The sequence below is a fragment of the Eleginops maclovinus genome, chromosome 9 (genome assembly GCF_036324505.1).
Source record: "Eleginops maclovinus isolate JMC-PN-2008 ecotype Puerto Natales chromosome 9, JC_Emac_rtc_rv5, whole genome shotgun sequence".
NCBI classification, from domain to species: Eukaryota; Metazoa; Chordata; class Actinopteri; order Perciformes; family Eleginopidae; genus Eleginops; species Eleginops maclovinus.
The window spans coordinates 28,006,899-28,031,759 of NC_086357.1; the positions used below are offsets into that span (position 1 = coordinate 28,006,899).

At 42.7% G+C, this 24,861-nt stretch overlaps 1 protein-coding gene across 1 annotated transcript in view; it reads left to right on the plus strand.

Annotated features, from left to right (window-relative positions):
* The window catches only part of LOC134869148 (voltage-dependent R-type calcium channel subunit alpha-1E), a 118,818-nt gene that overhangs the window by 22,077 nt on the left and 71,880 nt on the right, over positions 1–24,861 (plus strand). Inside the window, exons 3-5 of the mRNA XM_063890596.1 lie at positions 3,414–3,680; positions 11,102–11,207; positions 11,298–11,437. Of these exons, the coding sequence (XP_063746666.1) occupies positions 3,414–3,680; positions 11,102–11,207; positions 11,298–11,437 (513 nt within the window). The remainder of the gene's footprint in view (positions 1–3,413; positions 3,681–11,101; positions 11,208–11,297; positions 11,438–24,861) is intronic.

The following is a 24,861-nucleotide window of genomic DNA, read 5'->3' on the forward strand; positions in this document are numbered from 1 at the left end:
AAGTCACATTTCAGTTGTGAATAAAATCCCTCTTTTATTAATTAGAGGTAAAACCACTGACTCTTCCTCTGCAGCAGAGAAGCTCCAGCAGCTCGCTTGCAGCCTTTCCCAGGAAAGAGCCATCATCCCTCCCCTCTAATCATCCGGGTTTCTAACACCTAATCACCATAATTCACCCCTCACCTCTCAGCCAGATCTGCTGCACGCTCTCCTGCTGCAGGAAACACAATGTGATGCTATCACTGCTGCACAGGAAGAGCTTACATCTACATCACCGAGACGGAAATAGCAGTGAGACACAGCGCAAGAGAAACACCAGATAAAGCCCAGGGGACAGGGAGACCTTTATTGATCCCCATAGGGAACTCAGGAATATATAACCTAAACAGTAAGACCGTTCAAACACAGGTCAAAAGGGCCCTATTGCTTTCTCTCTCCTGTAGTGTGTTCTATAGGTTTCAGTGCATGTGAATGGTCTGCAAAGGCTAAAATCCCAAAGTTGTAGAATAGCATTACTTTATTCATCCCAATACATGTTTATGTTCCTGAACATAATGACATCACCATGGAACACACGTGCTTCTATTGACTAGTGCTCCAACACATTGTACATGATAGGCTCTTTAAAGTAGAGACACTACATACTGATATACACCTGAACATCAGCAGGAGAGGACTCTTTAAAGTAGAGACTCTACATACTGATATACACCTGAACATCAGCAGGAGAGGACTCTTTAAAGTAGAGACGCTACATACTGATATACACCTGAACATCAGCAGGAGAGGACTCTTTAAAGTAGAGACACTACATACTGATATACACCTGAACATCAGCAGGAGAGGACTCTTTAAAGTAGAGACTCTACATACTGATATACACCTGAACATCAGCAGGAGAGGACTCTTTAAAGTAGAGACACTACATACTGATATACACCTGAACATCAGCAGGAGAGGACTCTTTAAAGTAGAGACTCTACATACTGATATACACCTGAACATCAGCAGGAGAGGACTCTTTAAAGTAGAGACACTACATACTGATATACACCTGAACATCAGCAGGAGAGGACTCTTTAAAGTAGAGACTCTACATACTGACATACACCTGAACATCAGCAGGAGAGGACTCTTTAAAGTAGAGACACTACATACTGATATACACCTGAACATCAGCAGGAGAGGACTCTTTAAACTATTTTCTGTCTCATTACTGTAAGAGACCGTTGGAGGAAAATGAGTGCGTCTCTTTGCACCATTTATAATGAGGAGACGTCAGAAATCTGTCTGTTATGTGCTCTATTTTTAATGTGCTCATAATGTGTTGGAGCACTAATGAGTTGAGGTCACACACCATTGATCACTTCCTCCTTCACACCCTGCCACCAAACACCCGTCAGTATCAGATTAAACTCTCTCTTCAGTGTGTTTTTGGTTGGTATCCTAAAATAAGGTCTGTGGTTAAGACAAGCTGAAGAGATTTTACACTTTGTTCTACATCAGTAAATACCCCACTTGAGCTTAGCGGTGGTGACGTGAAGTCATGTGACCGTGCTGTAGTTCCTTTATAGCCCAACATTAGCCGCCTTTAGCTTAGCGGTGACGACGTGAAGTCATGTGACCGTGCTGTAGTTCCTTTATAGCCCAACATTAGCCTCCTTTAGCTTAGCGGTGGTGACGTGAAGTCATGTGACCGTGCTGTAGTTCCTTTATAGCCCAACATTAGCCGCCTTTAGCTTAGCGGTGACGACGTGAAGTCATGTGACCGTGCTGTAGTTCCTTTATAGCCCAACATTAGCCACCTTTAGCTTAGCAGTGGTGACATGAAGTCATGTGACCGTGCTGTAGTTCCTTTATAGCCCAACATGACATGAAGTCATGTGACCGTGCTGTAGTTCCTTTATAGCCCAACATTAGCCTCCTTTAGCTTAGCGGTGGTGACGTGAAGTCATGTGACCGTGCTGTAGTTCCTTTATAGCCCAACATTAGCCGCCTTTAGCTTAGCGGTGGTGACATGAAGTCATGTGACCGTGCTGTAGTTCCTTTATAGCCCAACATTAGCCTCCTTTAGCTTAGCGGTGGTGACGTGAAGTCATGTGACCGTGCTGTAGTTCCTTTATAGCCCAACATTAGCCGCCTTTAGCTTAGCGGTGGAGACTTGAAGTCATGTGACCGTGCTGTAGTTCCTTTATAGCCCAACATTAGCCTCCTTTAGCTTAGCGGTGGAGACTTGAAGTCATGTGACAGTGCTGTAGTTCCTTTATAGCCCAACATTAGCCGCCTTTAGCTTAGCGGTGGTGACGTGAAGTCATGTGACCGTGCTGTAGTTTCCTTAATTCGTTTATTCCTTTTATTTTTAAATAAGTGTAACTGTAATCTGTTCTTCTTTTGCACCGGAATACGGTTTTTTGTATCCTAATTACGTAATCCGTTCACATGTAATCCATTACTCCCAGAGCCTGGGTGCCCATTAGGAGTCTGTACAGTGAAAGCAGAGAGTGGGGGGGGGGGGCGCTCTCCTCACTTTCCCTCTGAAGACTCGCGGTGAGGATGTTCTCTCCCTCGGTGTGACTCGCATTGACAGCTTGTTTTATTCGTTTCTGGGAAAGAAGATCGTGGAAAATGCCAAAGTTTGTTTCCTGTTCTCCGGTCCTCTCCCGCACGCTGCAGTGATGTGAATGACTCTGAGGAAGAGTCCATTTGAATCCTCCATGGATCTCCTGCACTGAGGATGGCTGAAGACGTGACCTGTTGCAGCTTCTCTCGCACAGATCAGTGTTTGGATGGATAGCACGCGCTACGGATTGTTTAATGAGGCGGGATTTAATCACTTTTTCATGGATTTGTTTCTTTTATTTTGAAATCTTCTCTAATTTGACACAAATGGAAGAGCCACAGTGATTGTTTTGAACATATTTGGGAGTTCAGGACCATTTAGTTCGCTGTTTTCGTGCGTAATAAACCCGAGGAAGGACTCAAACTGATCTCACCGCTGTTTGTGTCTTTTGTTTTGAAATCTGCTCAGATTTTGCGCAAATGGAGATCAGCCTGTGTTTGTATTAAACATATATAAGTTAAGGAACATTTAATTCGCGGTTTTCGTGGTTAATAAACCCGAGGATGGACTAAACCTGATCTCTGCTGTCACACCCTGCTTTCCAGGAGCATATACCCATGGATCTGTGTCTTTTATTTTGAAATCTTCTGTAATTGGACACACATGGAGATCAACCTGAGATTGTTTTGAACATATATGGAGGTTAAGGAACATTTAGTTCGGTGTTTCCTTGAGTAATAACACCGAGGATGGACTAAAACTGATCTCAGCACCGCGCCCTGCTGCTTTCCAGGAGACTATAACCTCCTTTTTTTCCTCCCCTGTCTCCCTTCCCCCCCTCCTTCTCCTCCAGAATGGCCCGGTTTGGAGACGAAGTCCCGGGCTTGCTGAGCTCCGGGGATGGAGGCTCTGAGCTCCACCGGATCCGGGATGGGGGAGCTCTGTCCACAGGTGGCATCTCCCCCGCTTTCAAGCAGACCAAAGCGCAGCGCGCGCGCACCATGGCGCTGTACAACCCCATCCCAGTGCGCGAGAACTGCTTCACCGTCAACAGGTCGCTCTTCATCTTCGGGGAGGACAACGTGGTGCGGAAGTACGCCAAGAAGATCATCGAGTGGCCATATCCTTTTATTCCTCTGGAGTGAGTGAGGGGAGTCTTATTAACACATGGAGTCCTGGGGGAGAGGGTTCTGGAGGTGGGTGAACTGTGTCCCAGTAAAAACACAAAGTGCACACAATATCATGTCCAAATCACACACTGAGAAAGTATTATATTGTATTATTTGATTTATTTTCATATGATTGTATTAAATACTAAACGTTATTTTATTATACTATATTACATTTTAATATTTCTATTTTATTTTCACAAAAAAACACGTTTTATTATCTTAACTACATTATTTTATAGGATATTACGCTATATTATTATATTCATTTATACGACATTTTACTATATTATTGTATATCTTATTATATTATACATTATTGTATTATACAGTATCATATTACATTATATTATTTAATATTCATATTTTATTTATAGTCATTTCTTATCATTTTTCTATTTTATTTGATATATATTTTATTATATTATATTACATTTTATTATATTTTATTATATTATTTTATATTTTATTATATAATAGTGTCTTGCCCCTACGTGCAATAGAAAGTCTATGGATGGATTTCAGCACCATGGACAGCACACAGAGGGTAGTGCATGAGAAACACACACACACACACACACACACACACACACACACACACACACACACACACACACACACACCAGAGTTGTTTAAGTGATACCTTTCCTCTTTTCTTTAATTGATGAATTAATTGGAATACGATCCTGTGAAGACGAGCACTAGAACCGTGACGGATGAATTTAGTGGATCGTACATCATTGTGACTCGGATATCTATTTCTGGACACAAAGTAGTGCAGAAGGGGGATGTGTCAGTGGCAAGTGTGTTAGTGGAACACACTGGAGTTTCTGTGTTTACCTGTATAATCTTTCCTGTCAACAAAAGGCTCTGAACACACACTGCTGAGACTGCACAGTGAATATATCCAGCTCAACTACAGCTGCAACAAGTGGCCGTTTCATCTAAATGTAGTCCCATCATTGATGATAATATGATCAATTGTTTTGGTAATTTTTTAGCAAAGCTATCTGGTTCTGACTTCTCCATTGTGAGGTTTTGCTCCTTATCTTTGTAGACGTTGTAGAATATATTGGACTTCTAGATATCCTTGGACTTTGGGAATCTCTGGTTGGCAGGGGCAGATTTCTATCCTTTTGGTGGTTATTTTCTATCTGTGGTGACTTTTAGTTTCATTTTGTGCTTTGACATCATTCATTATCTTTTAGTGGACAAAGAATGTCCACAAATTGACCCTAAAATGACCAGAAAGAGGGAAAAATCCCACAAATAAGACTCAAAATGACAATAAAGCATCATAAAATGACCACATATAGACAAAAAATGCAAGAAAGATAATCAAATTGACCATAAGGACACACAAAGACAACATTACCACAGAGACACACAGACTGTATTGTTGTTTAGCATAATTTGGGGTCATTTTGGGTCTGTAAAAGGTACATTTGTGACTCTTTCTAAATAATGTGTGTCTCTATATGTAACTTGTTTATGTTTATTAGTCACTTTGAGTCTTTTCTGCTCATTTTGTGGTAATCTTTTGTGGTTTAAGTAGTAATTGTGTGTCTTATGGGGGTCATTTTGTGTCTCTGTGTAGCTTGTCAGTCACTTTGAGACCATGTCTCTCTTTGTTGACACGTTGAAGGCCAGTAAACCTAAAAAGCTTTTTTGCAATTTCTCCGGTTGTGTGGCCTGGCTGAATATGTTTACACCTTCATTAACTTACATCAGTGCTGTGACAGTAATGATCTCCTGGATGCTTTCTCAAACCCATTGCCTCTCCCCTGAACTACTCTCTGAAAGCAGAGCGTATTATTTCCTGCCTCGCTGTGCGGCTCACCAGGTGTTTCGGCCAGGTGTCGCCTCCTCTCTGCTTTTGTTCCCGTCCATTCAGCAGCTTCCTGACTGCACACCAGGAAAACCGGGCCTCTATTGTTGGGAGCATCCATTGTGGTTCTCTCCGGGTTTGCCCATGCGTTGAGTGAGATTAAAAATAGAAACGGGTTGAATATCAATCAACAGCTGAGAGAAGGAACAGCAGAAGGGTGTGAGTGTTGTTGCATTACAGATGTTTAAGGTAGGGCTGCAGTTTGGAGATGTTCAATTAAATCAGCTAAGCTACAGTACACATAAAAGGCAAGAGTTAGAAAGAGGCAAACACACGTTAGTACATAAAAGACAGATATGTTCACATCCATGGTGAAATACAGGGAGCAAATCCACCATAGAAATACACAAATGAAAGTGTGGAAGGAACCAGTCACTGACAAATAGTGAAAACATGGTAGAAAGAAAGTCTATATCTACTTACCTACCTACCTACCTACCTACCTACCTACCTACCTACCTACCTACCTACCTACCTACCTACCTACCTACTTACCTACCTACCTGTCTACCTACCTACCTACCTACCTGTCTACCTACCTACCTACCTGTCTACCTACCTACCTACCTACCTACTTACCTACCTACCTACCTACCTACCTACCTACCTACCTACCTACCTACCTACCTACCTACCTGTCTACCTACCTACCTACCTACCTACCTACCTACCTACCTACCTACCTACCTACCTACCTACCTACCTACCTACCTACCTACCTACCTACCTACCTACCTACCTACCTACCTACCTACCTACCTACCTACCTGTCTACCTACCTACCTACCTACCTACCTACCTACCTACCTACCTGTCTACCTAACTACCTACCTACCTACCTACCTGTCTACCTGTCTACCTGTCTACCTACCTGTCTACCTGTCTACCTGTCTACCTACCTGTCTACCTGTCTACCTGTCTACCTACCTGTCTACCTGTCTACCTGTCTACCTGTCTACCTGTCTACCTGTCTACCTGTCTACCTACCTACCTACCTACCTACCTACCTACCTACCTACCTACCTACCTACCTACCTACCTACCTACCTACCTACCTACCTACCTACCTACCTACCTACCTACCTGTCTACCTACCTGTCTACCTGTCTACCTGTCTACCTACCTACCTACCTACCTACCTACCTACCTACCTGTCTACCAGTCTACCTGTCTACCTGTCTACCTGTCTACCTGTCTACCTACCTACCTACCTACCTACCTACCTGTCTACCTGTCTACCTGTCTACCTGTCTACCTACCTACCTACCTACCTACATGTCTACCTGTCTACCTACCTACCTACCTGTTTCAGTTTTTAAAACCATACCTACCTCTCTAATTTAAATGCGATGTAACCTACGGCTCCCCTCTATAATTCCCTTTGGTCCTCACAGAAATACAAGTACACACACTTATGATCTCATCATGACATGTGAAAAAGGTCAGCCGTGTGTTTGCAGAACAGCTCATCACCTCGCTGTAAGAGCCTCTGAGTGATCAATTAACATCAGCGGATGAATTCAGGAAGTTTCCAGAGGCTCTGAGTGTGTAGCAGAAACACAGAGGTGTGTGTGGGCGTTTGAGAGCGTATTAAACTCTGTTTGATATTTATTGGAGTATTTATTCTCTGAATGAAGAGTGAAAGCATGCTTTGAAACTGAGGTCACGATGAGCTCTGGTTTCTCTGGGACTCAGAGACACTTATTTCCATTCCTCCCCAGGCCTGCTTACTGATTATATTTGTATAATAATGGTAACAGAATACATGTTTAAAGTCACCCTGCATGAACCTCCCAGCAGTAAGAGGTGCGTTTGATTTTCGGCCCCCTGTACCTGCAGCCTGATGGAGGCTCGGCAGGGAAGGTCAGAGCTAATTAAGCCCGAGTTTAGTGAGGCGATCCTGGGGAGGACTGACAGCTGCTCCCCCTGTCTGATCCCCACTGAGCCCCCCCACTGCGGGAAGTTTCCCATTGAGAAGATACACCTCTAAATAATTCATCGATGGATTTATAATAGTTTGTTTCATGAGGGTGCACCGTAATAACCGTGTGTCAGGATCCTTACAGTGTGAAACCTTTAGACAGGCAGGATGCTCTTTTGGGTTTGAAATGCATGAATGGTGATTTAATTAAGGGTGCATTCAAAGTTGTAAATCCTTTGTCGGAGAGCCAGTTTAAACTCTAGAAAGAACATCCATTCCCTCCTAACTAAATTGCATCCTTGCATGAAAAATGGAAATGGAAATTAGCGAGGAAATGACCGTGCTGTCCCCAGTGATCGTCCCACCCAAAACCAATTACAAAAACAGATTTTCCGCTCATCGATCGCTGTGTTACTTCTTTAATGAGAGCACATTTTTGATCATTAATCCAACTGAAGAAAACAAGAGAAGTTATTTTGGATCAAAGCCCAATGTTAGCTTGTTTCTTCAGAAACCATCGAGTGGTTGACCACAAAGAGACACATGAAGACCACAAAGAGACACAAAAGGACCACAAAGAGACACATGAAGACCACAAAGAGACACTAAAGGACCACAAAGAGACACATGAAGACCACAACGAGACACTAAAGGACCACAACAAGACACTAAAGGACCACAACGAGACACTAAAGGACCACAAAGAGACACTAAAGGACCACAACGAGACACATGAAGACCACAACGAGACACTAAAGGACCACAACAAGACACTAAAGGACCACAACGAGACACTAAAGGACCACAACAAGACACTAAAGGACCACAACGAGACACTAAAGGACCACAACGAGACACATGAAGACCACAACGAGACACTAAAGGACCACAACGAGACACAAAAGGACCACAACGATACACTAAAGGACCACAACGAGACACTAAAGGACCACAACGAGACACAAAAGGACCACAACGAGACACTAAGACACATTAAATGACAAAAGAGACACTAAAGGACCAAAAAGAGACACTAAAGGACCAAAAAGAGACACTAAAGGACCACAAAGAGACACTAAAGGACCACAAAGAGACACTAAAGGACCACAACGAGACACATGAAGACCACAACGAGACACTAAAGGACCACAACGAGACACCAAAGGACCACAAAGAGACACTAAAGGACCACAACGAGACACTAAAGGACCACAACGAGACACATGAAGACCACCACGAGACACTAAAGGACCACAAAGAGACACTAAAGGACCACAACGAGACACATGAAGACCACAACGAGACACTAAAGGACCACAAAGAGACACTAAAGGACCACAAAGAGACACTAAAGGACCACAACGAGACACTAAAGGACCACAAAGAGACACAAAAGGACCACAAAGAGACACTAAAGGACCACAAAGAGACACAAAGAGACACTAAAGGACCACAACGAGACACTAAGACACATTAAATGACAAAAGAGAAATAGTTACAGAGACAGACTGATGCAAACATAGATTCATAAAAGTTTTTATTTATTTTCCTGAAATAAAGTTAATATTACTCCATGTGGTGCTTACCTTCCACACACACACACACACACACACACACACACACACACACACACACACGATGGTTCACAGATTGTCTAATAAGCCGGCTCAGATGATTCCCTCTGTCTGTGTAATGATAATCTCTGGGGCTCGGATCCAGTCTGGGCCTGAGTGTATTCTCAGATTCACGGGGCATCACGCTCCGTCTATTTTTACACGCTTGTTTGAGCGTCACTGTGACTCACAGGATCGCTGACGAGACGCCAGAGCTGCGAGACGAAGCGTGATGAGGAGGAGGAGGAAGAGGAGGAGGAGGAACTCTGCTACAAACACTTGTTGAGCTTGTAACTCTGTTGTCTAGATTCAGCAGAGTGAACTTAGAGAAGTTGAGACCCCAAAGTTTTGTGTCACAAATGTATAGTAGGGGTCTCTGCAGGATGCTAACTTAGCACGATTAGCATGAGCGTCTTCTTTCTGCAGAGTGATCCTTAGATACAGTCTTTAGCGGGAAATAGCTAGCATCATGCCTCTGGAATGTCCAAATAGACCAATCAGAATCGAGTATCCAACTAAGAGTTTATTAAAAACGTCTTGAAAGTCAGGGAACATATCGAGCAAGACTCCTCCTTTGTTCGGAGGACAGCTGCAGCCGTTAATTGATTAATCATTCATCAACTAATTAAAAATAAACCTGAATAAAAACAGAAACCAAAGACATGAAAGGGACACTTACTGAGGTCACGACCGGACTGATCTGACTTTCATAGCAACATCTGCTGTGTGTGTGTGTGTGTGTGTGTGTGTGTGTGTGTGTGTGTGTGTGTGTGTGTGTGTGTGTGTGTGTGTGTGTGTGTGTGTGTGTGTGTGTGTGTGTGTGTGTGTGTGTGTGTGTGTGTGTGTGTGTGTGTGTGTGTGTGTGTGTGTGTGTGTGTGTGTGTGTGTGTGTGTGTGTGAGAGTGTCTTGTAGCATTGACTTTTGGAAGAGAAGCCTGTTGCCGTGGATACCTCATTCTCTCCGTCTTCATTCTTTCTTACCTCTTGTTGTTTGTGTGATGTGTGTTTGGGGGGGGGGGGGGGGGTCCAGGGCGTGTCGACCGAGACTAAAGTGATTCTGAATCAAAAGAATGAAAAGATAGACAACTTCAAAACAGCCCGAGGCATTAAACGTAACATGCAATTTAACCACTTGGTGGTTTTGTTTGATCGCTTCTGTCGTTTGGCTTTATCAAAATCTCTCAAGAGTCCAATCTGTGTCTCAGGTTCAAATGCAGTGGAACTATGACAATTCCCCAGAAAAACCCTGCAAGTGGGACAGGTTGTGACAGGTATCTATATATATAGATATGTAGGTAATATAGTTGAATTGTAGGATGTTTGGAAACAATGACAAGGTATTCTGTCTGTGCTTGTGTGTGTGTTAGTTTTGGAGAGGTGTGGTCTGCTGAACTGTGATTAACTAGATGGCCTGAGCTGGTAGCTGGATGTGTATGATAGCCGAGAATAGGTGTGTAGCTAGGTCCCCACTTGGCTATATAAATAAACACAGCGGAGCCACGCGCTTGCCGCCATATTGTGTGTTTGTGTATGCACAGTTATATTATTGTATATATATTATATGTTGTATGTTGACTTTATTTTAGTTAAGTAATTCTAAGAGGTTTTAGGTATCTTGTAAATGATATTGTGATTGCAGTGTTAATAGACAAGGGTAATTACATGTGCTATTGAATGGTGCTGCATTTGTTAGGAGACTGGAGTAAAGTTCCGCGACTGAAATATAACTTTGACTCTTGTCATAATTCTCCCCTTTTTATCAGGGGCGTAACACAAGACGCAAAGAAATCAGTTTCAATCTTCGCTTGTATAAAAGTGAGTGGCCTCTGCCTGGATCCATTTCATTGGCTGTGATCGGGATGTTTTTAGGAATGTAGGTTTGATTTCTGACAGAATATCACCAGCCTTATGCTTTAAACTGAAATACTTTCCTTAACTTTGTCCCTCCACTCCGTTTGAGTACATGATCCTCACCACCATCATCGCTAACTGCATCGTGTTGGCTCTGGAGCAGCACCTTCCCGGGGAGGACAAGACCCCCATGTCCAAGAGACTGGTGAGAAGCATTTAGACAAAGCTTTCATTTCAAATGCAGACATTGAAAGATAGACTGTCCCTAAAGCCTGCGTCTGTCTGTGATTAACAGGAGAAGACGGAGCCCTACTTCATCGGGATGTTCTGTTTCGAGGCCGGGATAAAGATCATCGCGCTGGGCTTCGTGTTTCATAAAGGCTCCTACCTCAGGAACGGCTGGAACGTCATGGACTTCATAGTGGTCCTCAGTGGGTGAGTCCAACAGTGTGACTGTGTGTGTGTGTGTGTGTGTGTGTGTGTGTGTGTGTCTTCAACAAGGACCTTTAACTGTATAAGGACCATTTCTGATTAGCTGAAGACACAGCGCACTACAAGCTAGCTGTTCTTGGTGTACGTTTCTTTCTGGTTCCTGTTTGATTCTGGTAAAAGCGCTCTAATGCTGTGTCTTCATTCACACATTTCTGAATACACTTCATGTCATGTTCTGTGGACACTTGTGCAGGGTATTTCAACTGTGTAATGTTGTGTTAAATCACACGGCTGCTGTGCCCTCGATTGTCATTGTTAGCTTGCAAGCTAACTGGCAGTGTTATCGTTCGTTCGCCAAGATGGTGAGTGTTGAGTTTGAGAAGCGTCCAGCACTACACGCTCAACCTTTATCAGTATAATATCCAGGTACTCAGTGCTCTGATTTTGCCATACTTTGCATTAGGACAAACTTTTACACAAGTTAAAGCTCGTGTGTGTTGCCTGGTTTCCCTTCCTTTGTGTTTTCCCGCCTTTTGTGATGCAAAAAGGCGGGAAAACACAAAGGAAGGGAAACCAGGCAACACACAAAACACCTTCCTTCTTCAGCTGTGTTTTGTTGACGTCATTAGTTTCTGTATGCCTGATTCTCCTAGTTTGTTTTAAATGATCCCCTTCTACGTGACCAGTCTGTCTTTGTCCCTGGATTATTATCGGTGTTCCCTTTGGATTTCCGTGTGCCCTCCATGTTTGTTTCTAGTTTACTTTTGCTCCCTGTGTTGTCAGCAGCTGAACTTTGATTACATCTTGTTATTTATACCTGCGTCCGTTTGTGTTCTGTCTGGGTCCAGCCCCCTGACACCAGCAGCTGTGGTACTGTTGTGAGCCGGCTCCAGCTTGTTACCCATCACCTCATTCTGTGTACTTACAGTGCATTAACTACAGCTGCTAAAGGCCCAGAGAGGCTGGTCTGTGGGGGAAAGGTGTTTTATTAAAAGGATGTTTTACAGCACAGAGGTAGACGCCTCACCATCAGTGCAAAGTGAGAATGTTTCCAGCAGATTAACCTCTCTGTCACACACAACAACATGAAATATTTATCAAATCACGGGGCTGAAGTACAATGGGTGGCAGACTGGGTTCCTAGAGAATCCTTCATCATTCTGTGTGTTCAATTATTGATGAGGCGAGCTCGATATAATCATACTGCACTCGCTGCTGGAGGGAGGAACGGTGAGAGGGGGAGAGCGCACAAGAGAGGAATCGCTTAAAGAAGACAAAGAATGTTTTTTTTTTTCGATTTATCTTTATTGACCAGCGGTTCTTAATGAGTTGCGTCCCACTTTAAGAGAGTGGTGCAGGACTGAGTCTTAAACCTGGAAGTCGGAAGGAGTTAAAAGATAATGTTGGGCTATAGAGGAACTACAGCACGGTCACATGACTTCACGTCACCACCGCTAAGCTAAAGGAGGCTAATGTTGGGCTATAAAGGAACTACAGCACGGTCACATGACTTCACGTCACCACCGCTAAGCTAAAGGTGGCTAATGTTGGGCTATAGAGGAACTACAGCACGGTCACATGACTTCACGTCACCACCGCTAAGCTAAAGGAGGCTAATGTTGGGCTATAAAGGAACTACAGCACGGTCACATGACTTCAGGTCACCACCGCTAAGCTAAAGGAGGCTAATGTTGGGCTATAAAGGAACTACAGCACGGTCACATGACTTCACGTCACCACCGCTAAGCTAAAGGTGGCTAATGTTGGGCGTGGTGACGTTTAGTCGTCTCATTTAGACACCTCTGTTTTTAAATCCACCAGGAACACAAATCTTCAGCTTGTGTTAACCACAGACATTATTTCAGGCTAACAACCAAAGACACATTCAAAAGACCATTGACTTCCAGACGAGAGGACAGGAAGTGCTAGCATGCTGACTCCTTTCTGAACTCATTCCTGCACCACTCTACTAGCAGCTTAATTAACACATGTTAATGCATTGATCTACTCTCCCCTCTCTGAAAGAGGTGACAGACGCTGTAATCATACTTTTCCTTCCTGTTTACTCGGTGTCAGGCCGTTATGCTTTATCTCCCCGCTGATTTACTGAACCATTATTTAGCAGAAAGATGAAGGCATGTTTCGTGGGTTGAATTTAGGATACCAATTGAGATTGAGGGAGCAGAGACGTGCTCTATCTGGATGAGATGGCCTTGCAGGTCTCGTTTTAATATTCATATTCAGCGTGATGGAGTGAGCTGCAGATGGAGCCCTCTCTGAATTATCATTCTGGACACAGCGAAGGCAAATTAATGAAAATGTTCTCTCACTCTCTCTTTGTCTGACACACACACACACACACACACACACACACACACACACACACACACACACACACACACACACACACACACACACACACACACACACACACACACACACACACACACACACTTAACATGAAAACACTGACTCACTTGAGGTTTGCAACATTATTAGAGAGTGAATGAAGGTTATTAGAAATGCTGATAATATTAGATGAGTCACCAGTCCTGTCTATGAGTTAGTAATTAGGGAGACTCTGCAGACAGTGAGGGTTATACACACTGTGTTAGAAAAACACACACAGATGCACACACACATGCATGCACCATTTACCATCATGAGGATAATGCACAGGATTTTTTAAAGAGGCTCTGTTATGCTGTTCAGGGTTTTCCCTCTCCTGTACTGTGTTTTATAGGTGTTTGTGCATGTAACTGGTCTGCAAAGACTAAAATCCCTATTGGCTAGCGCTCCAACACATTGTACATGATAGACTAAGGGGGCAGGACCTCTCTAAGCTCTGTTGTGACCAATCACAACAGAGCATGCAGCTAACCAATCAGATCAGACTGGGCTCTGGTTTCAGACAGACGGTGAAAATAGGTGCTGCAGCACAGGCAGTATGAGAAACATAAAGAGACACTACATACTGATATACACCTGAACATCAGCAGGAGAGGACTCTTTAAAGTAGAGACTCTACATACTGATATACACCTGAACATCAGCAGGAGAGGACTCTTTAAAGTAGAGACTCTACATACTGATATACACCTGAACATCAGCAGGAGAGGACTCTTTAAAATAGAGACACTACACACTGATATGCACCTGAACATCAGCAGGAGAGAACTCTTTAAAGTAGAGACTCTACACACTGATATACACCTGAACATCAGCAGGAGAGGACTCTTTAAAGTAGAGACACTACATACTGATATACACCTGAACATCAGCAGGAGAGGACTCTTTAAAGTAGAGACACTACATACTGATATACACCTGAACATCAGCAGGAGAGGACTCTTTAAAGTAGAGACATTACATACTGATATACACCTGAACATCAGCAGGAGAGGACTCTTTAAAGTAGAGACTCTACATACTGATATACACCTGAACATCAGCAGGAGAGGACTCTTTAAAGTAGAGACACTACATACTGATATACACCTGAACATCAGCAGGAGAGGACTCTTTAAAGTAGAGACACTACATACTGATATACACCTGAACATCAGCAGGAGAGGACTCTTTAAAGTAGAGACTCTACATACTGATATACACCTGAACATCAGCAGGAGAGGACTCTTTAAAGTAGAGACGCTACATACTGATGTACACCTGAACATCAGGAGGAGAGGACTCTTTAAAGTAGAGACTCTACATACTGATATACACCTGAACATCAGCAGGAGAGGACTCTTTAAAGTAGAGAGGACTCTTTAAAGTAGAGAGGACTCTTTAAAGTAGAGAGGACTCTTTAAAGTAGAGGCTGATATACTTTTTCTGTTATGACCTTTTTTTATCCATAGTCTTTTCACAGCAATTTAGAGATTTTCTGCTGATATTTTTGGGGGATTTATAGTTTTCACGTTTCTCTCATGCGACTGCAAAGAGAAATATGGTTTCATATAAAACTAAAGGATCACTTCTACATTGTGTCACCGAAATTCGATATATTCAACATGTATAGCTTTAATAAAGCAGCAATATAAAGATAAAAGAGACTCATGGAGTCTTCTGCTGAGAATCTAAATTAAGAGTGAACCCGGTAAAATGACTAAAATAAATCCAACAGTAAAATAAAGAATGAACAGTGTAATTGTTAAACTGGAAATGAATGAAAGAAATAAACGTGTTTTGTTTTTAATGGCGTGTGTTTCACAGAGAGTGAGTGGGAGGGAGATGTGGAATCCTGACGGCTGTTTCTGTTTCCTCTAAAGGCTTTTATGGTGTTGCTGACTGAAACTGAAACAGGGTTTTCTCGGGCCATCACACATGCTTGATAGTGAGGCTAAAATATGGAGTTGTGATTTTAGAGAACAGAGGATCCAGGGAAACAAAGCAGGAGTAAAACAAAGTGAAGAGCAGAGATGGAGCTGCAGGAAATCAGAGCGATGCCTCCATGCGTAATCGTACAAACTAATTGGCAGGTTGGCCGTCCCCGTCGCTGGCAGGCCTCCATTAGACGGCAACCGTTGGCAGCAGGAGACGCCCAGCGAGAGAGAGGGTGACACTGCTGAGAGCCAGACTCTTACAGGGGGGAGGGAAGAAGGGAGGCAGAGGATTTGTAAAATAAAAAATCAGTTCCCTCTGTTTGATACAACAGAATGTCTCGGACGTCTTCGTGTGTGTGTGTCGGTGTGTTTATGTGCAAATGTAGTGCCACTACACACACACACACACACACACACACACACACACACACACACACACACACACACACACACACACACACACACACACACACACACACACACACACACACACACACACACACACACACACACACACACACTGATGCTTTCATCCACCCAGGCAGACCTGTCCTCTACAATCTCATCCCCCATCTGTTGTCGGATCAATTGATTGGTTCAGACGCAGCGAGGAGGGGATGTGTCCCCCTGAGCTGTTGCCACAGTGACGGAGGACCCCGCCCCAGGTCTGCTGCTCCACTGGTCAACGTCTCCGCAATTAGACCGGACCAGGATAGATGTCCCTTTTCTTTATTAGAGTTTGATCAGGTGGCAAGCTCTGGTCCTGAGAAGTAAAGTAGAGCTGCTTTAAACTCCTCTAATGAGGTGATTCCTCAAACCCAAGTCATGTGACCGTGCTGTAGTTCCTCTATAGCCCTACATTAGCCGCCTTTAGCTTAGCGGTGGTGACCTGAAGTCATGTGACCGTGCTGTAGTTCCTTTATAGCCCAACATTAGCCGCCTTTAGCTTAGCGGTGGTGACCTGAAGTCATGTGATCGTGCTGTAGTTCCTTTATAGCCCAACATTAGCCGCCTTTAGCTTAGCGGTGGTGACGTGAGGTCATGTGTAGGGAGACCTTGCGATAATAAATTCCAAGAAAGTGATTTTTTTTTACTTTTTCAACAAACTTTTGGATCATTTCACAAATGAAAAAAAAGTGAAACATGAACAAAATGAAGACAAAGTGCATAGATAGTGACATTTAAATTATGTCTGCTTAGTTAAAGTGGTGTTTTAGCTGAGAGTCTGAATTAAGTGAGTGAATTGACAGTCTAACAAGCTCTCCTCTCTTTGAAATAAACCCCTTATAAAGACACAGAGAGCTTTGAAACAAAGACTATGTCAAGAGCAGCTCCTCTGATATCTGATCAGAAAGGTGAAAGCAGTCCTGGAAGCGTCGTTGTGAAACTCACAAAGAATCCTGAGCTGACCATTTGTCTTACCAGATCAAAGCTGCCTGGCTAAACAGGGTAAAGATTGGCTTCACAAACAGACGAGGAACGCAGTCTTTTCTCAACCTGAACGACTGCTGAATCTCCTGAGACTGATGGAATGTTTCAGAGATGGAGGCGCAGACACACACACACACACACACACACACACACACACACACACACACACACACACACACACACACACACACACACACACACACACACACACACACTGCACCTATTACAAGTTATACATGAGGTGTGATTTATAGGACATTTATACCAGGAAAATTGCAGTTTGCAAATAACCGCCTGAAGGCAGAGTTTCGCTCACTCAAGAGTTTAAGTTAATGATTCCCTCAGCAAACCTTTGCAGCAGCTGAGCGACATTTGGGGAAAACAGCTGCAGTTGCCAAGCAACATAAAGAAACTCTAGGAAGTTATTGGCTCCAGGTGAGATTTAATGCATAACCTGCTGGAGAACTGCACATATTCACTTTACTGGATTTAAATCCCTTGCAGCTTCTTTGGCCGACTCCAAATGTCTTTCAAATCTGCAGAATTATTAATGACAGCAAACACAAACATTAATGCACCCTTTCTTTATGGAGCATTCATGTTCATATCAGGGATGAATCATCTTTTTAATTTTGGAGATAGCCAGGCTCTGTGCTAAGCTAAGCTAACCACTTGCTGGCTCACACTGTAAGCTCTTCCTGTTTAGCATTAGCCGGGATCATTCACTGCTACACTGCTCCTACGGGACGGTTTTACAGCATGACTACCATATGGTTAGACTTGAAGTGCAGACCTGTATCCACTGCTCAGGCGTTGTTGTTGTTGTTGTTGTTGTTGTTGCTCCTCACAGGTCCAAACATCACTGTAAATTCCCAAATAAGCTTTCTGTGGATAAAGTATTCACATTTTGCCGATCTGAATGGTTACTTTCTCGCCTTAAAAAGGTGTAATTTCCTAATAACGGTTCATTCAAAAGCTTAAAAGCTGTTTCCTTTACAATTAAAGGTTGATTAATCTGGTGACGCTATGCAATGTTGAAGCAATTGCACAGTACCAACATAAAATAAGACAATGTAAAGCAGTGTAGAGTCTACACTCCAATAAATGACGCTTCAACAATAACCCACAGTTGATCCTAATTGCTGACTCTTATTTGAGTTACATTTCACACTTGCTGTTTCAAACCTGTACCCAGAGCCGTGTTTCTGCGTCTTGCTTTTCAGTTTAGATCGTGTGCTGTATAATTAAATCACTGTGGGATGCAGAGTTCATATGGCAGCCTGTCTGTGTTTGAACCAGCATCAGATGTCTTCAGAGAGGCGTCAGAGTCAACCGTCAGTGTCGTTGGCAGGAGAGAAGTGTTTGCTCTGTTACTCTGTGTCTCTGCAGATGCTCATTTCCCTCCATACGGTCGTCTCCAGCAGAGCAAATATGGAGGAATGTTGTGCCATTTGATGATACCGGCTAAAACCTGTGTCTCCTCCTCCCTACCTGGTAGCAGGCCGAGGATGTTGAGTGAATCGGAGTGAGTGTTTTTCTGACTAGCAGCTACATTAAAGGGTGAACGTCCAGATGGAAGGGGTGATACGTGAACCAGAGAGACTTAAAGAGACTCCAGGTAGTTAAAATATCTCCGCTCTGCTGCAACGTTAAAAAGTCAGCTGAATTATCAGTGGAGAGAATTAAGAGAAAATAAAAACGTCATTTTTTAATTTGGATGAGTGCATGTTCCAAAAAAAGTCAAAGTAATTCAAATTATTTAACCAACTGCGATATCACGCTGTGGATTCTGCGGCACAATGGCTCCTTGCTTTCTTTGTAAATGAAGGAATTCTACGTGTATTAACCTTCCATTTACTTTCCTTGAGTTTTATAATTGTACACTTGGTGAAATTGATAAGGATATTAATGTATCCACTGCTTGCTGATAATACAAATCCTCCTCATAGAACAAATCTTACTTTGAATTCTTGTCTGAGCTGCGTTGCAGGATCTAAAATGCAGACTTTTCCTGTGATATGTTTCATGTTTTTCTAAATGCTTGACTTTTATTTGTATGAGAGCAGTGTATGGAGGCAGCCTGATTATAGTATGACACAATATTTTCCACGATATCTTTGTATTTGCGTTGTGTTTCTGACCTTCCGGGATCTTCTAAACGAGTTGTTGTGCAAGCAACTCATCTCTGCAGTTTTTATATTAGCATCCCTCCCTCCCTCCCTCCCGTCCAACAGACGGCTGATAAATACTGTAGGAATAAATAAATCAATTTGGCTTTTTGTAAAACATTTACCTCAGCAGGATGATACAGCTGATCACATAAAGCCACTGTCGACATGAGGAGCGGGACTATTTGATCTTGCATAACTTTAATATAGTGTGAATGTAAAGGGCTCTGTGTGTGTGTCAGGAAGAGAGGGAGTAAAAAGAGTGAGGGGGGAGTTAAAATGAGCGAGCACACTGTGGGAGGCGGAGAGGCTTATATTAACCTAACCAAACCACTGCAGCTCTGTAGGAGTTGCTCCACAGAAATCCTTATTCTGTCAAGAAAATCCGCCGTGCACACACCACCCACTGCAGGTCTATAATAAACACACGTCCTGCAGGATGGAAACGACCGCATGACAGAGGGCTCAACTCCGGAGGACACGTTTCAAACTCGCTGAGCTGCACGATCACAATTACCTGAAGGACAGTTTCATTTTAGGGAAACCAACTCTGAAGTACCAGAAGTACTCAGGTCTTGTATTTGAGCAAAAGTAGAAGTACTCAGATCTTGTACTTGAGTAAAGTAGAAGTACTCAGATCTTGTACTTGAGTAAAGTAGAAGTACTCAGATCTTGTACTTGATTAAAGTAGAAGTACTCAGATCTTGTACTTGAGTAAAGTAGAAGTACTCAGATCTGGTTCTTGAGTAAAGTAGAAGTACTCAGGTCTTGTACTTGAGTAAAGTAGAAGTACTCAGATCTTGTACTTGAGTAAAGTAGAAGTACTCAGGTCTTGTACTTGAGTAAAGTAGAAGTACTCAGGTCTGGTTCTTGAGTAAAGTAGAAGTACTCAGGTCTTGTACTTGAGTAAAGTAGAAGTACTCAGGTCTGGTTCTTGAGTAAAGTAGAAGTACTCAGGTCTTGTACTTGAGTAAAGTAGAAGTACTCAGATCTTGTACTTGAGTAAAGTAGAAGTACTCAGATCTTGTACTTGAGTAAAGTAGAAGTACTCAGGTCTTGTACTTGAGTAAAGTAGAAGTACTCAGATCTTGTACTTGAGTAAAGTAGAAGTACTCAGGTCTTGTACTTGAGTAAAGTAGAAGTACTCAGGTCTTGTACTTGAGTAAAGTAGAAGTACTCAGATCTTGTACTTGAGTAAAGTAGAAGTACTCAGATCTTGTACTTGAGTAAAGTAGAAGTACTCAGGTCTTGTACTTGAGTAAAGTAGAAGTACTCAGATCTTGTACTTGAGTAAAGTAGAAGTACTCAGGTCTTGTACTTGAGTAAAGTAGAAGTACTCAGATCTTGTACTTGAGTAAAGTAGAAGTACTCAGATCTTGTACTTGAGTAAAGTAGAAGTACTCAGGTCTTGTACTTGAGTAAAGTAGAAGTACTCAGGTCTTGTACTTGAGTAAAGTAGAAGTACTCAGGTCTTGTACTTGAGTAAAGTAGAAGTACTCAGGTCTTGTACTTGAGTAAAGTAGAAGTACTCAGATCTTGTACTTGAGTAAAGTAGAAGTACTCAGGTCTTGTACTTGAGTAAAGTAGAAGTACTCAGATCTTGTACTTGAGTAAAGTAGAAGTACTCAGGTCTTGTACTTGAGTAAAGTAGAAGTACTCAGGTCTTGTTCTTGAGTAAAGTAGAAGTACTCAGATCTTGTACTTGAGTAAAGTAGAAGTACTCAGGTCTTGTACTTGAGTAAAGTAGAAGTACTCAGGTCTTGTACTTGAGTAAAGTAGAAGTACTCAGGTCTTGTACTTGAGTAAAGTAGAAGTACTCAGATCTTGTACTTGAGTAAAGTAGAAGTACTCAGGTCTTGTACTTGAGTAAAGTAGAAGTACTCAGTCTTGTACTTGAGTAAAGTAGAAGTACTCAGGTCTTGTACTTGAGTAAAGTAGAAGTACTCAGGTCTTGTTCTTGAGTAAAGTAGAAGTACTCAGGTCTTGTACTTGAGTAAAGTAGAAGTACTCAGGTCTTGTACTTGAGTAAAGTAGAAGTACTCAGGTCTTGTACTTGAGTAAAGTAGAAGTACTCAGATCTTGTACTTGAGTAAAGTAGAAGTACTCAGATCTTGTACTTGAGTAAAGTAGAAGTACTCAGGTCTTGTACTTGAGTAAAGTAGAAGTACCAGAGTGTAGGAATACTCTGTCACAGTAAAAGTATTCTAAATGTTCCTCCAGTGAAAGTAGAAAGTACTCTCCTCTAAATGTACTTAAAGTAGCGACAGTAAAAGTAGTCATTGTCTGATTGGTCCATTTCAGAATAATATCTCTGATATGTTTTATAATGATTGATCATTAAAGTGTTCTCAGAGCTGGTAAAGGTGCAGCTAGTTTGAATGGCTTTGTATACTGCAGGGTAGCTGCTGGATTTACTGCAGGTGAACTAAAGTCTGATCTAAGGGGGATTATATTTACCTTCATTAATCCTAATCTGTAAAGTCACTAAAGGGATTAAACACATGTAGTGGAATAGAAGTACAAAGTAGTATAAAATGGAAATACAAGTACCCAAATGATCCTGTTGAACACCCGCTGTGTATTAATATCCCTGCTATAGCCCGGTGTGTTATATGATATTATACAGCAGCATCTTGACAGTGACACGCAGAAAAAATCACAACCTTATCAGTATCACAGCGTGACATTTTGTCAACACAGATTTGTCTCCCTGCAGCGAGCTGTCAGCTCTGCAGAGACTCGTTGTGACTCACTTATCGTGGCTGACTCCTCCGAACAGACCCTCACTCTGAGGCTCACTGTACACCTGCAGGAACAGAGACGTGTGACGGATCAGAAGCTAAACATGACTTGATCAACCTGTCAGATGTCAGATGTCTCTGGGATCCGTTAAGGTCTCTATCAAAGAATTCAAAGACATCAAATCAGCCCTGAGTGTAAGCAGGGTCGGACTGACCCTCCCCACAAATTAGGGGGAGGGGGAACCACAGGGAGGAAAGAAACAGCCAAGTCTAACATCGGTGCCAGAGCAGCCATGCGTTGGGCCTCCCTCGGCTGATTTACATCTGCCAGTTTCTGCGGCCAACCTTCACCTTCCTCCTCTCCGTCGTAGAGAGGCTGCCAACGTCCAGACGGCAGCAAGTGAACCATCACGAACAGGAAGCACTGATGGAGGGAAGACTAGGTTACTGGGAAATATCCATTTCTGTTTGGACGGAAGTTATGTCTTTTTCTTTATTGAGAATTTCAAGTTCCTTACCAACAGCCTACAGTATAGAGAGTAGCAAACGAGTCAGTATTTCATCACTTCCTGTCCCTTAGTCTGGAGGTCAATGGTTTTCTGAATGTGTTATTGGTTGTTATAAGGTCTGTGGTTCACACAAGCTGAAGAGATTGTTGTTCTACCACGACGTCAATAAATACCCCACTGGTGAATACAAAAAACGGAAGTTACTAACAAGAGTCTAAAAGAGACGACTAAACGTCATCACGCCCATCATTAGCCGCCTTTAGCTTAGCGGTGGAGACGTGAAGTCATGTGACCGTGCTGTAGTTCCTTTATAGCCCAACATTAGCCTCCTTTAGCTTAGTGGTGGTGAGGTGAAGTCATGTGACCATGCTGTAGTTCCTTTATAGCCCAACATTAGCCTCCTTTAGCTTAGCGGTGGTGATCTGAAGTCATGTGACCGTGCTGTAGTTCCTTTATAGCCCAACATTAGCCTCCTTTAGCTTTAGCTTTCCCTTTTTGTGGAGGGAACCAGAGCTTAGCGGTGGTTTAACAAATGAAAGCAGTAGAAGGGTATTACCTTTAGTTTTGTCAGATGTCAATCAATCATCTGGAAATGTATTCACTTATTACTCACTTACTGGAGTGCAATTCCCAGAGAGGGAACCTGTCTTTCTGTTTAGCTTTCTTGTGTTATTTGCAGTCAGGAACACATGCGGTATATCTGAGCTCAAACCAGACACTTCTACAAACGGTCATTATTGGAAATCGGGGAGCAGCCCCTCCTGACTAAATGAGGATGCCATTTTTAGCCCCTCCATCCCTTCGTCTCCATAACAACTAAAGATCAGCGAGGACAGACTAATGGTCTGCAGAGAGACGGGGGGACGGAGGAAGAAGTGGGGGAGGGAACGACTGGGGGAGTGTTTGGAGTAAAAGAAGTGCAAAGACGTGGAGAGGGAATCAGAAGGGGAATAGTTAGAGGTGTGAAACTCGTATAAAATCTATTCCTGTATGTGTGGATGACGGGGGGCTATTTTTACCCTTTCTCCCACCTCTTTCTCCCTGTCTTCCTCCACCTTCTGTTAATTAAATCAGATCACGCTCTGTGTCTCTTCACACCAGAGACAGGAATAATTCTCACCGCTGTATCACAAGACTGGAACTGGTTTGACTTTAAACCAGTTAGTGCATTAAGATGTATTTAACATTTAAAGCATCAATAATGACTCCTTTCACATAATCCACCTGCCATGAACTTAAAAGAACTTCTATATGTTTAATGGTTGTGTTTTCTTCTTGATCAAACTGAATTAAAGAGTCCTCTCCTGCTGATGTTCAGGTGTATATCAGTATGTAGAGTCTCTACTTTAAAGAGTCCTCTCCTGCTGATGTTCAGGTGTATATCAGTATGTAGTGTCTCTACTTTAAAGAGTCCTCTCCTGCTGATGTTCAGGTGTATATCAGTATGTAGAGTCTCTACTTTAAAGAGTCCTCTCCTGCTGATGTTCAGGTGTATATCAGTATGTAGAGTCTCTACTTTAAAGAGTCCTCTCCTGCTGATGTTCAGGTGTATATCAGTATGTAGAGTCTCTACTTTAAAGAGTCCTCTCCTGCTGATGTGCAGGTGTATATCAGTATGTAGCGTCTCTACTTTAAAGAGTCCTCTCCTGCTGATGTTCAGGTGTATATCAGTATGTAGAGTCTCTACTTTAAAGAGTCCTCTCCTGCTGATGTTCAGGTGTATATCAGTATGTAGTGTCTCTACTTTAAAGAGTCCTCTCCTGCTGATGTTCAGGTGTATATCAGTATGTAGCCTCTCTACTTTAAAGAGTCCTCTCCTGCTGATGTTCAGGTGTATATCAGTATGTAGCGTCTCTACTTTAAAGAGTCCTCTCCTGCTGATGTTCAGGTGTATATCAGTATGTAGAGTCTCTACTTTAAAGAGTCCTCTCCTGCTGATGTTCAGGTGTATATCAGTATGTAGAGTCTCTACTTTAAAGAGTCCTCTCCTGCTGATGTTCAGGTGTATATCAGTATGTAGAGTCTCTACTTTAAAGAGTCCTCTCCTGCTGATGTTCAGGTGTATATCAGTATGTAGCTCTACTTAGTCTCTGCTGATGTTCAGGTGTATATCAGTATGTAGAGTCTCTACTTTAAAGAGTCCTCTCCTGCTGATGTTCAGGTGTATGTCAGTATGTAGTGTCTCTACTTTAAAGAGTCCTCTCCTGCTGATGTTCAGGTGTATGTCAGTATGTAGTGTCTCTACTTTAAAGA